The sequence below is a fragment of the Paramisgurnus dabryanus genome, chromosome 12 (genome assembly GCF_030506205.2).
Source record: "Paramisgurnus dabryanus chromosome 12, PD_genome_1.1, whole genome shotgun sequence".
Classification (NCBI taxonomy): domain Eukaryota; kingdom Metazoa; phylum Chordata; class Actinopteri; order Cypriniformes; family Cobitidae; genus Paramisgurnus; species Paramisgurnus dabryanus.
In genome coordinates this window covers 26177877-26196447 of record NC_133348.1, presented here as the reverse complement: position 1 = coordinate 26196447, position 18571 = coordinate 26177877, and the positions used below count along the sequence as shown (strand labels likewise).

The following is an 18571-nucleotide window of genomic DNA, read 5'->3' as shown; positions in this document are numbered from 1 at the left end:
TAACAGAATTTGTTTAACATAACTCATTGTCACCTAAAGTCCTCAGGTCCATTAAATAACGTTTAAGTCCCGCGTTCACCTGCGGTCGTCATGCATTCCTGCACACAAAGCAAAACAAATCTCTCCCAAATCATCCCACACATGCCCTCTAAAATGTGGAGGTGTAGGACTGGAATGATCTTTTTGTTTGAAAAGGGCGAATCCCTATAGCCCAAAGCATCCTGCCCCTCCCACAGTCCCTGTTTCAATCTCTCCCTCCCTCCCTCTTCTCCTAACTGTATAAATAAGTCTCAGTGTAACGTGCCCAGACTCAGACAAACTGACTTTAGACCTGAAGACACAATCATACACATCAACCACCAAAGCAAGAAGCAGAGAAGAAAAGACGAAAGATCAAAAGAAATCGACTGAACAGACTCGGGTTAGAAAGGTCATCAAAGGAACGTCGAAGAAGTGAGCGGCTCTTAGGTGCACGGGAAGGACCAGATTAGTGCTGGTGATAAAGAGGTAGACATCAGTCATCAACAGTAACACGGTCAAAGAAACAACATGTGGTTTTTGGCAATATTGTGCGTTTCCTCCCTGATGATGGGCACCAAGGCTCAAAGCAGTGCTAGTTTTTACCGTGGAAATGACCGTAGTGGCCGTTGTCAGTACAGTTTCACGGTGGACAGTCCCTCTGAAGCCAGCTGTCCATCAGTGGGTTCGACCCCTGAGGTGGAGTCCTTAAAGTCTCGTCTGGGGATCCTGGAGACGCTGGTCAACCGCCTGGTCGGAGGGGATGAATCGGAAAGATCTGGATCTCAGTCAGGCCTCCGGGATGCATACACCCAGGCAATGCAAGAGAACGCTCTGCTTCAGAGAGACAAGCAAAGACTGAACACACAGATCCAGGATCTACAGAAGCAGGTGGAAGAGCTCCGTCAGGAGGCGGAGAGGCTGAGAAACAAACCCTGCACGCCTTCTCCCAGAGTGCCCATGAATAACAACATGCGCAGACTGGGATCAGGTGAGTACTGATCATCAAACTGGATGTGGATTATACACTCTCAAAGAAAAGGTACATGAATGGAGAAAAGTTGTCACTGGGGCGGTACCTTTTCGAAATGTACATATTGGTACCAAGGTACAAATCTGTACCTTAATGTTATTAAAAGGAACTGTCTAGTGACAAAAACTTGTGTACCTTTTTTTCTGAGAGTGAAGGATGAATGTGGACGGGGGTTAAACTTTTTAAATAATTTTTTGTGGGACAATGGTGCAATATAATGTCAACTATCTTAAAACATAAACGTTTGATGTTTAAGTCGATCTATAATGAAGTAAGGAACAAATGTCAGAAAAAATAATCAAAGTATGCTATCACTGGGGCAGCAGTAACCTTAAAAAAGGTCTTGAAATGTATCATTAGGTACAGATATGTATACATTTGGTACCAATATGTACCTCTGAGGTATTAAAACAAACTCTATAGGTGCAAATGTGTACTTTTTGAAAGGGTACAGCTCCACTGACAGCTAGGGTATGTGTTTTGACCATTTTTTATTTTATTTTTTTGAAAGTGTGGTTACATCCCCAGATCTTTTTCTAAGCGGCACACTAATTTTGCACTAACTTGTGTTTAGTAAAACAGAAAATATCATTGGACATTCGGATAAACGGCACAAAATCATTCTTCCACCCTTTGTCCGGTCAGTCACATCTCTCACAACATTAAAAACAAACCACTTATAAAACAATGTTTTTTCCATATAAACTTGACAGACGTTGAATGCCTATAAAAAACAGGTGCGGTCTCTGTTGAACTGTTAAAACTTTGTAGACTGAACGTAACTTCATATATGAGCACTCCTCCATAAGATGCATCATTCTGTTTTTTCCTTACTTTTATAAAACCCCACAGATGCTGCTTTATGCCTAAATGTAAATGTAATGTAAATCATTTCAATGTACCTTGTATACTTGTATAGTAAAACAGTTTAAAGCGGTTTGTTTTTACTTCATTTAGTGAGTTTCATGTAATTACGGTAGGAGCATCTGATCCAAATGTTACACAAGTTATTTGTAACGCTAGTATCTCTAGTTTACTGTAATCTGTCTGTTTGTAATAATAAGTCAATCCTGAAGTCTTTTCTGTGACTTCACACATTGAAGCCCTTACAGTAAGTGGTCAGTTTTTGTGTGGTGTTACTTGTTAACAGATGAAGAGTGAACACTTGGGTCTTAACTGGCACAGTTAAACAGACCCTTACTGTCTCTGTGTGTATTTCCACAATTATACCTGCCTGCACTCCTAAAAATAAAGGCTGTTTATTGGGCTGTATGGTTTTATAAAGAACCTTTAACATCCACACAAGCTTTACTACGGTATATAGCTTTATATAGACTATTAAAAGGTAAGAAAGACTGAAAGGTACATATTGGTACCAAATAGTAGCTATGTGTCTAAATGGTGCATAATACATCCTTTTAAACTGGGTATTGTCCCAGTGACAGCTTCCGTACCTTTTCTTTGAGAGTTGACACTATGGCAGAGTATGATTCATACCTTCATTACTGTATGTATGACTAGCAGGTGAGCAGATCTGACAATGGTGTTGCTTTTGATAAATCAATGATAAAACCGAAACTTCTTTGACACATCCTCCTGTCTGTCGTAGTCTAAAAGAGTGGGGTAACATGAGAAATAGAGACGTGAGGGTGTTGGGTTTGAGCTGATTAAACATAAGTACTATGCTAACACTCAGCAGTAAAATCTCTATGACAGCTCCCGGCAGACCACACTGACTGAGGAGGGGTATAGGTCAGGATTAACTTCCTGCTTAGGGGTTTAGTGCAGGTTTACATTCAGTAACTTTAAAACATGCCCTGGTTAAGTATTACTATATGAAAACAATATTATGACCCATATGGCAAAAAATACATTTTAAATCAATGTTAAATATATGCTAAATACATTGGGTAGAAAGTAATGCACAGTTGAATATATTTTGAAAATATATATTTTTTAACCTTTATATTTTAAAAATGTATTTCAAGGGCAATCAAATATATTTCAAATTTTACATCCCATATGACAATTTTTTTTTGGTCTGAATATATTTAAATATACACTAAATACAATTAAATTTTTTAAAGTATATTTTTGAAGTAGAAAATATATTTAATTTTAATCTTTTTATGTTTAGAGGTTCGTTACATAAACAAAGTTTTTCTTCCAATACCATGTGAATAAATTTCCATTTATTGAAATATATGGAGGTCTAAATATATTTTTTAATGATTTACAATTTATTTAAAAAAAAAAAGGCCAAACAAATATATATCGGTGAAAAATATATATTTTTGTTAACATATTGCAAAATATATTTCAGCAAATATATTTTTAGCAATTTTTTGTATATTTTGAAATATATTTAAAAATATTTTTTGCCATATGGGGAAAGACAGAGAATACAATTAATATAGTAACAGTTAGTTATGATGTAAAACACCTGCCTTCTTGTTCTGTGTGTAAGGGATTATGTACAGCCAGTCCGTTGTTATTGCAGAATAAATCCTGACAGGGTGATAAGGACCCAAAGCATCAAATAAAGTCTTGTATCACCCTGAAGCGATTCATTTTAAGATAACAACCAGCTGCCTGTACATTATAACGCTTGTTACACAACTACTTGCCACATGAGTAATGCTATATGAATACGAAATAACATTTATTTGTAGGAAATGTAAACTTTGTTCAAGGAAAAAATATTACTGAGCCGCTTTAGGCCAAGACACAAAGATCAAACAAGATAATGAAACAATTTGGATGAATCATTTGTAAATTTAATCATGCATATTTGTATAAATATTAAACTGCATTGGAAATCGCAGTACCCACCAGATGACCATGTGTATTCAAGTTAAGTAAACAAAAAATTTCTGATCAACACAAAAGGAAGATATTTTGAGAAATGTTTGTAACCAAACCGCAAACTTGAAAGTAAATGAGGTCCATGAGCGATTTGGTTACAAACATTCCTCAAAATATCTTCCTTTGTGTTCATCAGAACAACAAAATTTATACAAGTTTATACTAACATGAGAGTGAATAAATATTGACATAAGTTTAATTCTTAGGTGAACTATCCCTTTAGGTGCAACAAGGAATTCTTACAGTGTGGGAATGACAAACTTTGGAATGTTGCGACCTGTCAATCAGAATCAAGCATTCCAGAGTGCAAAGTACTAATAATATTAAATTAACATTATTGTCATTCAATCGTATTAAAGCAAAAATGGTCATGCAATAATGTGCCATATTCAAAATATAGCAAGACCTCTCATATCTTATTAAATCAGTCAGGGCTGCTTCTATACTAAATCGACCTAAAAACTGCACTATTTGGATCATGTTTGGCATATGTTTTGAGTTTCTTTCCACACCTGTGCTCAGCGCCATGGTTCCTCACATCTGCACCATACATCATGTTAAAAAAACAGGAAACAAAGCGTGCAGGTCTGCTTGCAAAGAAAGACGGGCTCAGCATCTTCAAGAGCCTTTGAGAATAGAAAGAAAAACAACTCATTTGTCTTGTACATTCTCACCCTCTTGGATCAAGGTGAGAGTGTTTTCCTTTCTGATTCACGGTCCTTTATAACAAAAAAAAAACATCCTAACGTGCAGATACATACAGTACAATAAAACTAGTTACATTTACTAGCTACAACTGTATCATTATTAATGCAGGAAAGAAGAAATTACAGCTGCTTAATAAAAATAAAGACTTTGTTTGTTATATAAAAGTACAAATTGAGAGTTGGGTTCAGGCATATGGATGTTGTCAGTATCACCTCATTAAATATAAATGGGATACAGAAGTTCTACTCGCAATGTGTTGCCCGCCTCTGGAGATCTTCCTGAAATGTTTACGCAGATGTTTGCGAAAGAAAAAGGAATCGTAATAAGAATTGGCAGTTACTTTATAACCTCATGTTGCAAGACCCAAAACCATCCGAAGAGTAAAACAAAGACTCAAGATTTTAATTGCAAAAGGGCCCTCGCGAATAATTTAGCCTGTTACACGCAACCAGCTGCTTCAGACCAGAGGTTCTGCCCGATCACTCCGATATCCACACACAAATAAACTTTAGGAATGACACGCGATTGTTGTTAAGGTCTGCGTCCGTGAGCATGCGTTGATTATAGGGGATCGCGTATAGTGCACAACGGACCCTTCCACTGCAAGTCTGAGCAAGAAACTATCAGTGCCATCTAAAGTCAAAGCAACCAATCAACGTCAGACTCCAGATGTCCATGTTACAATGTGTAATCTTTGCCTATTATGAAAGGCTGTAAACATGTCCACACCCGATCATCTATTAATGGTAATGCGCCAGCATGGTTTGTCATTGAGAATGACTGAGGCGGTTTATCTGTTGGGCAATAAAATGACACAGACAAACAAAGTAGCAGATTGAGGATAATGTGAGTCGAAGGCTGACAGAGCTATAGGTCGAGATAGGTAGGAAGAAATATTTTATGGGTGTGAAAATGTGTGCTGTTTTGGAGTCTCGGTTTGGGATGAGGTACAGGAGGTCTGGAGTCTATGTGACAGCTGGGAATCTACTCAGAGCTGTTTATTTCCTCCTGTTGGATTCCTGACTGCCAGTCCCCCAAAACCATGTCCCTCTCGGGCAACCTATACTAAAGAATCAATACCAAGAAAGCTCAGTGAATAGGTTTGTTATACTTTAAATCTTTAAACGTCATCTATGGATCATTCAGCTCAATTAAGAGTCAAGTTACACAATGCACACAGGTCCCTAGCTGTCAAAAAGTACACCTTTGCACCTAAAGAGTTTACCAGTTTACAAGAGTATACCAGTACCAGAGTGTGCATAGTACCCTTATTTGTAATAAAGCTGTTTCTTTGCCTTTCAGGACTTGCACCCACCCACCTTGCATCCAGACCAGGGAATACACAAGGTGACAGTTTGCCAGGTAAATGGTAACACACACAAAGATATGAGATATATATATATATATATCAAACTTATCAAATAATTTAGCAATGAATTCATCAAGCGTCACAATAGAACCAATCCTTAATTGTTGTGCTAATAGGACTGCTTGGGAAACGAGTCATTTGTTGTTCTGATAGTAACAAACGTAATCCTCAATAACTTTGCGTGCACATCTCAATTAAGTTCTTTCTGACTTACTTCTCGGCTCTCTTAGATCCTGCTTGGCGTTTGGAAAATCCGAGCTATCAGGAGCTGACAGCCGTGGTGACTGAAGTTTCTGCGCCGAATCTGGAAGGTCCAGTGGACATCAAAGGTAAATGTCACACCTCATAGGCCCACATATAGACCCTGTCCCAAATGGCACACTCCGGACTTGTGGACTTCCTCAGAATCCACACTTTGATGACATCATGTAGTGCAGACTTTAGGGACCCTGGACGCGAGTCCACGAGGGTGCACAGGAGTTGTATTTTGGGACAGACTTGAGTGTCACGCCGGAAATAGGAAGTGTGTGAACTCCTCCCATCCGTTGTCTTGAGTGCTCTTTCGCATGGACTTCTGGGTTGGTAAAGTGCGTGGAGCCTGCAGCAATGCAAGCTTCACTAAAGACTGCATTAAGGGTGCAAGGGGCGCTGATGAGCACACTTCAAAGCGTAAAAATGACAGATGGGACACCCTACAGACTCTAAGACTAAGCGAGCATGCGCAATTTAAGGCCACGAGACCGAAAGTTCACATGAAGTGCGCCATTTGGGACAGGACTAGATGGTTTTAGCAGTAACAACATAAACAAATGGTTTCGTGGAACAAACATAACTTCCACAAAGAATCAATAGCAATAGAGTCCTTTAAAGGGATAGTTCGGCCAAAAACGATATTAAACCCATGATTTACTCACCCCCAAGCTGTCCGAGTTGCATATGTCCATTGTTTTTCAGACAAACACATTTTCGGATATTTTAGAAAATATTTTAGATCTTTCAGTTGATTAAATGTAATGTTACGGGGTCCAGCCATAGTCCACGACCTTCAAGTCCAAAAGAGTGCGTCCATCCTTCACAAATTAAATCCAAACGGCTCCAGGATAATAAACAAAGGTCTTCTGAGGGTAATCCGTGCGGTGTTGTTGTAGAAATATCCATATTTAAAACTTTATTAACGAAAATAAATACCTTCCGGTAGCGCCGCCATCTTAGACTCCTCTGTATTCAGGAGAGAGTATTAGCGTAGTGTACGCACTTTTCTTAGTGACGTATGACAAATTCGGAGGGCAGGGGGACAGAGCAGCAGCAGAGAAACCACCGTACCCTGCGTAAGCTCTCATCCTGAATGCGGATGAGACTAATATGGCGGCGCTACCGGAAGGTAGTTATTTACGTTAATAAAATTTTAAATATGGATATTTCTACAACAACACCGCACGGATTACCCTCAGAAGACCTTTGTTTATCATCTTGGAGCCGTTTGGATTTAATTTGTGAAGGAGGAACACACTTTTTTTGGACTTGAAGGTCGTGGACTATGGGTGGACCCTGTAACATTACATTTAATCAACTGAAAGATCTAAAAAAAATTCTAAAATGCTCTAAAATGTGTTTGTCTGAAAAACGATGGACATATGCAACTCGGACAGCTTGGGGGTGAGTAAATCATGGGTTTAATATCGTTTTTGGCCGAACTATCCCTTTAAGAGTAGTTTATTTCATATCGAAAACTACACTGAGCTACATTGTTAACTACAGATCAGCTGCCAAACCTACCTTCACATAGCAGTAATTCATGATCGCCATTTGCCCTAGTCTTTAGAAAAATTAAAACATTTGTTATTTTCGATGAGGTATTTGTTACAAAGTTCAGTTTACCCACTAGCTAGACCATTAAACAAACAGAGACAGGAAGTTAAGTTTGTGGGGCTAAAGAGCGCGCATACTCATTATTTAATCTTGTTTGCGTAATCTGCTCATGGCACAAACGTTTAATTAGAACAAACCAAATTTTTTGTTTTGGTGTAATACGATTCCAGAATTATGGGGGCCAGATGGGGAAACCCCAAGAACCTCCCCTGGCAACCCAGGTGAAAAAAAAGTTGTATTTAATGTATTAAAAATATACTTAAAATTTAAGTAATATGTTTTTAGTACATTTGTATTCCCAACGTGCTTATTCAAAGTGTATTAAAAATATGTTAAATAGCTTTTAAATGTATTTCAAAAAAGTGTACTACAAGTACATTGGTAATAAATATATGCTTAATTACACTTTTTAAAAGTATGCTAAACTCAAGCATACTTTTAATGTATTTCTAAAAAGTGCACTAGATGTAAGCTGGTAATAATTATATCTTTAATTACACTTTTTATAAGTATGCTAAACTCAAGCATACTTTTAATGTATTTCTAAAAAGTGCACTAGAGGTACGCTGGTAATAATTATATCTTTAATTACACTTTTAAAAAGTATGCTAAACTCAAGCATACTTTTAATGTATTTCTAAAAAGTGCACTAGAGGTACGCTGGTAATAATTATATCTTTAATTACACTTTTAAAAAGTATGCTAAACTCAAGCATACTTTTAATGTATTTCTAAAAAGTGCACTAGAGGTACACTGGTAATAAATATATCTTTAATTACACTTTTTATAAGTATGCTAAACTCAAGCATACTTTTAATGTATTTCTAAAAAGTATACTAGAGGTACGCTGGTAATAATTATATCTTTAATTACACTTTAAAAAAGTATGCTAAACTCAAGCATACTTTTAATGTATTTCTAAAAAGTGCACTAGAGGTACACTGGTAATAAATATATCTTTAATTACACTTTTTATAAGTATGCTAAACTCAAGCATACTTTTAATGTATTTCTAAAAAGTATACTAGAGGTACGCTGGTAATAATTATATCTTTAATTACACTTTAAAAAAGTATGCTAAACTCAAGCATACTTTTAATGTATTTTTAAAAAGTGCACTAGAGGTACACTGGTAATAAATATATCTTTAATTACACTTTTAAAAAGTATGCTAAACTCAAGCATACTTTTAATGTATTTCTAAAAAGTGCACTAGAGGTACACTGGTAATAAATATATCTTTAATTACACTTTTTATAAGTATGCTAAACTCAAGCATACATTTAACGTATTTCTAAAAAGAGCACTAGAGGTACGCTGGGAAAAAATATATGTTTAATTACACATTTTAAAAAAAAGTATGTTAAACACAAGCATACTTTTACAGAGGTTTTAGTGTATTTAGAAAAAAACATATATTTTTTTAAACATGTACATTAATTTTAATAGGCTAACATTGCAATTTCAACATCATATCATTGAACTTGCATTATATATTGATTTCACAAAGTTAGTCCACATAAATTTGTTAGTGTTTATATTCAAACAACACACGTGACGGACCTGACTAAACCTCATTGGTTCTTGGGATTCAGTACGTCACATTGGCTTCCTGATTCAGTTGTTCGATACACAACGTGCGTGATCGTTGGTAAATGTGGATTAAAAGTTGAAACTAAAACTGTTAAATATAGTGATCATCAGAGGACTTGGCTGAAACAACGCGATTCACATGGATTACTTCGGCGATGTTTTTTATTGCTGTTGCGATTAACTTTTTGAAATGTGAGCAGTTTTTAAGTAGGTTATCAAGTGGATCTGACATCGAGGGGAAATATACGTTTCTTGGATTTCATCAAAGTACATCGGTTTTTGTTTGAAGATGAATGAGAGAACATAAGGGTAAGTTAAGTGATGACAGATTTTTGCTTTTTATTTTTAGTGAACTATTAAATAAGTAGAACTTTTAGTATTACAGTATGTCTTAATTTTAACCCAGCTTCTTAAAGCGTGTATGTTGTGTGGCTTTTGGAACATAACGTTAAATTTTTTTTGTGAGTAAAGTTAGGCATTTCATTTCTCTTGTTGTATTTCAGAAATCATAACAGCCTGTCTTTTTTTTAGCACAGCGGCATTCAAATTGACCAATCAGAGCCGAGAATATCTAATAAGTCGAAGTAGAGATGAACAGATGAAGATACAGCCCGTAAAAATACTTATTCTTGGTGGTAAGTTTTTAGTTCTACAGTATTTGTATAACATTTAGATAACTTTTACGTTTTTCTAATGCTAATGTTTAAAGAGTAACTAAACCCTAAACCAACTTTTTTAGTTAATGATCTGTAAGAATGATGCTTTATTAGTGTAAGTTTTTTGACATTTGGATATAAAGTGTTTCAATACTACAATATATGTTGTAAAAACGTCTGAGTGCTGCCCTCTTCAGGTTGAACGGTGGCTACTGGCAGGGCTCGAAATTGCGAATATTTTGGTCGCATATGCGACCGAAATTTAATCTGTGCGATCTTAAAATATATTTGGGAGCATTTCTGCGACTGCCCATTTTGTTGTGGTGCGACTTGATTTAGATTGTGATGCTGCGTGCTGCTGTCCCAGGTTCAGTGTTCTCTCCAACGTTACATAACCAATCAAATTTCACCATTAAGTTCTTACGTTTAATGAAGACCGCAGATTGGCTAATATGAGCGTCAGTCATTCCTTGTTGCCGTGCTACGTTGGTACGTGAAGCGCGAAAATGAGATGCACCGCGAGCATGACGAGAACAAGCCGACTACAGCCAATGTTACTACTGTAATTAATCAGACGATCCGGATTCAAATGCGACTCCACCACCGGAAAATAAGACTTGACGTTAAACCTTTCAGAGAGAGTGGCTTATAGATTTCGAGATTTCCGCTATGAAAATGGCTCGATGTAACTTAATGTGTTTACTGTAAATCCTGTAAAACGGCGTTGGTGGCGGAATCAAAACATTTTAAGCGACAGACCTTGCTTAAACATGGCGAAAGTGCCAAAAACACAAATAGTGTCATGACAAATGTGTTCATTATTGATGGAGACACCGACCTGTCTATCAAAGAGTGTTTGATAGTGTATGTGCGCATGCGCTGGTGAATGGACATCTGACAAACATCCTTGTGGTCCATGTTGATGTGATACACGACAATGTTGATGGTATGTTATTATAAAAAAATATATTTTTTAAAACATATTTAGTAGTAATAGCATCCTGGTAATGCAGTTATCAATACCAATATTAGCCTTCTATATTAAGCCTTCTATATTAAGGTCACTTTTGTAAATGTCCCAATTAATCAGTGTTTTACGTGTTTGCTAGATTTTCTATTGTAATCTTAATCATTTTACCTGTAATCTGTAATTGGTAAATTATTATACTATTTCAAAAGCAGTTGGGTATTAATTTAGGAATCTATGCAGTAAAAAAAATAAAATAAAAGACCAAATTTTAAAAGCTGGCCATAGGATATGTAAAGCCTGGTGGTTGCATTTTATTTTAATAAAATAAATCTATTAACATATACATTGTAGTTGTGGTGCTTTTTAATTTTTGGATGGATGCGCCTAAATTTTTGCTGGTTCTCCTAACTCTTTAAAGTTGTGAGCACCAGTGCTACAAAAAAAAGTTAATTTTGAGCCCTGTACTGCAGTTGAATTTTCCTATTGGATGTTGGACCGGACACTTTTAGACAACATTACAAAGACAATAATATATTACTAACGTGATTAGCCTGCTGGACGAATTGTAAAAAACAGCACAATGTAAGCACTGCTAGTACAGGCTAGCTGAATATATCTTAATGATTACAGAGATAAAACAACACATAAAACTTGCAACCTTTCTCAGTTTGCACATCTGGACAATTCTTCACACATCATAGGTTGTAAATTTGGGTAAATCCAGCAAACAAGTAATTTTAGCGATTCTGCTGTCACTCTGCTTTAAATCTCCTGCATCGGAAACTTAAGAGCAGCCTTGAGTCAATTGTGGAAGTTAAGCGTGCATAGAGTCCATTGGCATGACTTCTGATTTCCTTAAATCTCCTTAAACAGAGGTGAACTTTTCTTGTAAGCAAGACCACAATAGACATGTCAATGGAAAATGCCCTTGGTTAAAATAAAACACAATTATCAAAGTAAAGAATATCCTGTAATACACACAGGTTGCATTATATCAGTGTCAGTGAGTTAAGCCTCCTATAACCCTATGTTCAATGTAACTTGTAGAGTGCCATGTAGCGACGGATCAAACGGACACTCATGTCAAGCTTGATGAGGACACAGTCAAAGCTTTAAAAGGTAAACTGAGAAGTTAACAAAATTCTAATGCATATGTTCATTAATTATTGGTTAATTTTGTATATATTCTGTTTCCTTTTCACAGACCTTGTGATTAAGTCTTCAGTGTCTGAATGGCAAGAAGAAGTGACCCTCCACTTAAACGTGACATTTAAACTGCTCTGTGTTTTGGTTCAGCCATTTGTAGGTTTATCTCGAGTAAGTTCAAATGCACTTCTGCATTTATCCAGTAACTTTTTGTTTAGAGAATTACATCATTATGATTATATAATTATTCAATGGTTGCATATTCATAGTGTACTTTTCATATTGATGTATTAATGTTCCACAATTTGATAAAAGTAGCTCATTGCATTTCACTGATCTTTGTTTTATATTGTAAAATCATTTCAATAGCAGTGAATACATACTTAGTTGTTTCTTTAACATTTAATTAGTTGTTAATGATGGAAGAAACCGGTTCGTATGTATGAATACAGAATAGGTATCATTTTAGAATGAGTTAAAACATGTTTTGGTGGCAAACATGCAGGTAAAATAGTACATGTATAACATTCTAATAGTAAACTTGACTGTAATTCAAATGTCACATACAGTACATTAGAAATGATTTATTTTATGGATACAAATGTGTGGGCAATATATTATTATTTCATTTTGTATGCTATTTTATTTATGTAATATTATTATATCTGAAATTATTAAATTACATTTATAAATGTTTAAAAGGTGGGTTCAAATGTGCTTCAAGTTGTAACTGAATACAATTTTAGAAAATAGCACAGTTGAGTACACTTAGATTGTCTTAAGTTTGTCTTAACAAGTACTAAATACTACTTTTTAGTATATTAAGCACAATTTACTGCACGAAAATAAAGAGCTTTTGGTACCTTAAGGTTGTGAACTTAAAGTGTATTTTAGTGAACTTTTTCACTTGGGAATACATTTGGTATATTATTTTAACATACTACTAGTATATTTTAAAGTAGATTCGTAAATGTTTAAAGGTGGGTTCAAGTTGTAATTAAAGATATTTTTTAAATACAGACCTAGTATGTTAAAATTACATTTTAGTTCAACTTCATGGTGTCTCAAAAAAGCACAGTTGAGTACACTAAGATGGTTTTAAGTTCATCTTAAAAAGTACTTAATACTACTTTTTAGTATACTAAGTTCAAAATTAGTGTGTGAAAATAGAGCACTTTTAGTATAATGTGGAAAGTGTACTTAAATAGTGTATTTTAGTGAACTTGTTTCACCTGGGAATACATTTGGAATATTATTTTAACATACCATTAGTATACTTTAAAGTATATTTAAAAATGCTTAAAAGTGGGTTCAAGTGTACTTTAAGTTATAATGAAATATATTTTTTTGAATACAGACATAGTATGTTAAAAATACATTTTAGTTCAACTTCATGGTGTCTCAAAATAGCACAGTTGAGTACACTAAGATGGTATTAAGTTCATCTTAAGAAGTATTAAATACTACTTTTTAGTATACTAAGTTCAAAATTAGTGTGCGAAAATAGAGCACTTTTAGTATATTGTGGAAAGTGTACTTAAATAGTGTATTTTAGTGAACTTTTTTCACCTGGGAATACATTTGGAATATTATTTTAACTTACCATTAGTATACTTTAAAGTATATTTAAAAATGCTTAAAGGTGGGTTCAAGTGTACTTCAAGTTATAATTAAATATATTTTTTTTAAATACAGACCTAGTATGTTAAAAATACATTTTAGTTCAACTTCATGGTGTCTCAAAATAGCACAGTTGAGTACACTAAGATGGTATTAAGTTCATCTTAAGAAGTACTAAATACTACTTTTTAGTATACTAAGTTCAAAATTAGTGTGCGAAAATAGAGCACTTTTAGTATATTGTGGAAAAGTGTACTAAGTGTACTTAAATAAAGTGTATTTTAGTGCACTTTTTTTTCACCTGGGAAGTTGGGGCACTTCAAATTGAGGCGCTTTATTAGGCAGATCTGGATCAGCAATCTCTGATCGTATACATGCACAAATAACTAAATAACCAAACAAACCATATAACAAAGAAAATATGAAATTGTATTTTATTACTACTTACGTATACGGATTGTGCTTGAGAGGGTCTGTGATTGGATGACAGGTGTCGTGATCAGTCTTAAAGGCGCCATGAAATGGAAGTAGCGATTGTCTTATTTTCCCTGTGGTGACGTATATCCGAGTGAAATGACTTTTGAAATGAAAAAAGGTAGGGCTGGGCTTGATTTCATCCATAAAAAACTGATTGGATTGTTTGAAGTTGGGTCATGTTGCTAATTGCTAATTGCTGCAATCTTTTCTCGGGCCCTGCCCACCTGACATTCCATATGACCGGAAGTAAAGAGAGATGAGAGTGTTGAGGAGGGACGTTATAGCGTACGCGTAAAAATGGACCATACTTCGGCTTTTTCGCAAAGAGCCACAACGAGGAACATTTCCTCTTTCATACCCCACACTATCAAATGGACTGTCAAAACAAGTTTACATTTAACATTTAGGTGCCTCAAGAAATGATACCATGCACGTACCATTCATTCCTGCTGACAGCACTAACGCAAATACTGCTATTTTTACCAATGCATCTAAAATAATCCGGTTTAAAAAAGGAGACGTGTAAGTTTAGCAAGGCGCCAAAATGGTAACACTGATTACTTGATACTATCATGTTGCTTAACAAAGACCACAAGTTTCAGGGGTTTCCATACAAGTCTTTTAAATCCTGCCAAGTATCCCCTGACCCTGCACCTATCTCTTACAGCATATTTTAAGAAAGGGCAAGTTTGCCTCTTATGTTCACTAGAGGGGATAGTACAAGATGTCCTCTCTTCCTCCATTAAACACATTTAGCACATTTTAGTTTGTTAAGGTCCAATTTCAACCTTTTAATATTGACAGAGTAAGGTCATGTCAAAGATTGAAATCAAACATTTTTATGCTCCCAATCTCATATCTAGATTATAAGACTTTAGCCTGGATTTCACAGGCAGGGTCACCATTTATAGCTGGTTTCCATAGTATGCAACATTTGTTTCCTTAGGTTGTGGTGACCTTGTGTGGGTAGGCGAACCTGAGACGCATCGCAAGGCTGATACTATTGCTGGAAAGTATGGTGTCTGGATGCAAGACCCAAAAGCCAAGGACCCTTACGATTCTGAGATGGTATGGCGCATCGACGCAGTGGGCTCTGAAGTCCGTCAACTCTTCGGGTATGAAAACATGGACCAGCTGGCACGTGGCTTCCCCACTAAGGTCCTCCTCCTGCCAGAAGCTGTGGAGAGCACGGGTGCCACCATGTACGAAGGGTCCTTGTATTACCAACGTAGACTCAGCCGCACACTCCTAAGGTACGATCTACACTCCGAGAGCATTGCAGCACGTCGTGATCTTCCCCACGCTGGCTTCCACGGACAATACGCTTACTCCTGGGGTGGCTACACGGACATTGACCTGGCAGTAGACGAAAACGGGCTCTGGGCCATCTACAGCACCAACAAAGCCAAGGGCGCTATTGTGATCTCCCAGCTGGACCCTCAGACTCTGGAGGTGAAAGGGACGTGGGAGACTAAGATTCGCAAGACAACGGTCGCTAATGCTTTTATGATCTGTGGCAAGCTGTACACGATCGCTAGTTACACCACACCAAACACTACCATAAATTACATGTACGACACCGCTACCAGCCAGGGTAAAGCGATTTCGGTTCCCTTCAAAAACCGCTATCGCTACAACAGCATGGTGGACTACAACTCGGTCCACAGGAAGCTGTATGCTTGGGATAACTATTACATCGTATCTTATAATGTGAGGCTAGGCAAGCAGGAGTAAAGCGCAGAGATCAGTTTACATTTTCTATATTGCCATGCTTCTAGAAGCGTTTTGTGATGTTTTACCAGGAAAATAGCTAATGTCGGATTAACTGATATTCACGGATAAAAATAAGACAGTTTCACTATTAAAAAACCATATTAGGCAGGTTCATACAGAAATTATGATGTTGTTGGTAACATTTTCCTGATAACATTTAAGCACAAAACACCTGTTTATGACCTTTCTTGGTAATGTAGAAAAAACACACAGACACAGTACTGAGTGACTGCTTATATTTACGTTATTAAATGAATTTATATTTTTGTATATTTGTCTGTAATGCTCGTAGTGATAAAAATGCCTTAAAGGTCACCTAATATAGAAAAATTCATTTTTATTTGTTGTTTGAACAAAATTGGGGATCGCCTGTGTGTGTACACAACCAATCTGCCCACTCCATTTTTTAAATGACCATAAAATCTCAACAGTCTCATGGGACATGCATTTATTAAAGCAACACTAAAGAGTTTTTGCTCTTTGCTCCCCCTACAGGTTGGAAGCGGAATTGTCCATTACCACTGTCGTAAATAATTTAGCCTACTGCAGCAAACTGGCTCTGATTGGATTGTAGGTCTGCCATAAAGCAAGTTTTTGTAGTTTTCACTCCAACTACAGGACCGCGACCCGATGGTTGGAAACTTCTTTAGTGCGGTTTTGGCCAATAGAGGGCTGCAAAGCTAATGTGAAAGTGCCGTTCACCCTGTTTCGAGTGAATGAACGACTGAAACTTTTTTGGAAACGTTATTTTAAGGTAAAAAAAAACTTTTTGGTGTTGCTTTAAACAAACTGATGTCACTTTGCGCAAGCCCCACCCACAACTGTCCATTAAAGACCACAGCTAGGTCATCATTTGTATTTTAAATCACCTTTACATAATTTATTCCACCATGTTCATTATGAACAATGAAGTAAAGTGATTGTCTTATTAAAAACGGCGTATGTTTAGGATATAAAAAACAATAGAGGGTATTCATTGACGTCACTTTTCCATGTGACCACGCTGGAGCTCTCCCTGTTGAGTGGCAAACATTCAACAAAATTGCTGCAGAACGTCAGTAAAACTGACTATTATCAGCTTAAATTTAATTTAGTTAGCCTTAACAGTGATCCTAACAACTTACCAAACAACCAGTAGTCTGTGGACATTGGCCAGACGTTTGTCTTGCCTAACACTATTAAACCATCTCACCTTTGAATAACACAAGGCTCACAGAATAAGAACACAGAATAAGACTATTCATTGGTGTATTTTTCATAGGACCCCCCCCCCCGCCAAAAAAAAAAAAACTTTACATACCTGACATACGGGTACTGCTACTGATTTACTTCTCATTTGAGTGGCAAAACATTCAACAAAATGGCTGACTGTTCTAGCGGCGGCCTCGAAAATGTCAGTATAATTGACAAAAATTAAATTTAGTTGCACTTGATAGTGACCCTAGCAACTTGTCAACCCACCTCTGGTCAGTGAACGTTGTTGGCATGGACGATCCATTTACTTCTCCTTTCGGTGTTTCTTGGCAGTCTGTAAAACGATAGCTCAGAATTCTTGTTAAACTGTTAGAACAGTCTATCGCACAACGGCATTTTCCAATTTAGACGCGTTTTGCCCGTTTTTTCCTGATTTTACACTGTATACAAATTCTGCCGCTGTCTTTTGCCACTTAGTGGGCGTAACCGCAGCCACTTTCGCCGAGGGTGACGTCATGTGCATATAAACGGGGCAGAAAGCAGCAACTAATTTGCATTTAAAGCGACACATTCAGGGGAAACCTGACTTACATTTTGAAAAATTACCATATCAGGTGACGTTTAAGGTTTAATTCCTTTGACCAACAAATTCCAAAATGGATAAACTATCTAGTCATGTATCATGATGACCAGTTTATGATGAAATGAGGTCACATTTTCTTTCTCAGTGGATGTGTCCGTTTAATGTTTTAAGAGAGAAACTATTTTTCTACCTTTGTAATGTCTCGTATGTTTGTGTTCACAGCACTGAATATAGATTCAAAGAAAATAAAAGAGGGAAAATATAATGGCACAAAAGACTGCCTTAACTGATAGATTGTACAAAGAGGAAGACGATTTGTGTGTTAACTTTTATATTTTTTCTTGTGTAAATGCTCAAATCCTAAACTCTTTACACAAAGTTAATGTTCACTGTTGTCTTTTGAATTTGCATTTTCAAACATAGTCATGTGCTGCTTTGAGATGCTAAGAGCTGGGATCTTGTAGCTACAGAAGTGTATTAACTTATATGCAGATATATAAGATAAATAAAGAAAATTGAAGTCAACCTTTGTGGCATTTATGAAATTTTGATCTTAATTCAAACTTTATTTTTTATGCATGCACAGCACTGAAGTGAACGCGAAGAATGGCTCAAATTCAAAATATCTGTTTTTATCTACTAACTTTGAAACATTCATTGCATCAGTTTGTAAAGAATTTGCTTAATGAATAAATG

At 36.2% G+C, this 18571-nt stretch overlaps 1 protein-coding gene and 1 long non-coding RNA gene across 3 annotated transcripts; both read left to right on the top strand.

Annotated features, from left to right (window-relative positions):
* The first annotated feature begins 305 nt into the window (after nucleotides 1-305).
* myoc (myocilin) lies at nucleotides 306-18400 on the top strand. The gene is made up of 4 exons (XM_065257350.2): nucleotides 306-1009; nucleotides 5927-5986; nucleotides 6224-6322; nucleotides 15272-18400. The coding sequence occupies exons 1-4, from the start codon at nucleotides 550-552 to the stop codon at nucleotides 16057-16059; spliced, it is 1407 nt and encodes a 468-aa protein (XP_065113422.1). The 5' UTR covers nucleotides 306-549; the 3' UTR covers nucleotides 16060-18400.
* On the top strand, nucleotides 9098-13532 carry LOC135739082 (uncharacterized). 2 transcript variants are annotated; one of them, XR_010528826.2, is made up of 4 exons: nucleotides 9098-9765; nucleotides 9988-10091; nucleotides 12130-12201; nucleotides 12287-13532. It is a non-coding gene; the product is annotated as an uncharacterized lncRNA (long non-coding RNA). The 2 variants fall into 2 exon arrangements; XR_012334735.1 differs by having other exon boundaries at nucleotides 9098-10091.
* Nucleotides 18401-18571: the final 171 nt, after the last annotated feature.

Excerpts from the sequence above, each read along its gene's own strand:
- myoc (XM_065257350.2), top strand. The coding sequence starts at position 550 with ATGTGGTTTTTGGCAATATTGTGCGTTTCCTCCCTGATGATGGGCACC. Across the intron at positions 1,010-5,926 it reads CATGCGCAGACTGGGATCAG|GACTTGCACCCACCCACCTT; the intron begins GTGAGTACTGAT and ends TTTGCCTTTCAG. Across the intron at positions 5,987-6,223 it reads ACAAGGTGACAGTTTGCCAG|ATCCTGCTTGGCGTTTGGAA; the intron begins GTAAATGGTAAC and ends CGGCTCTCTTAG.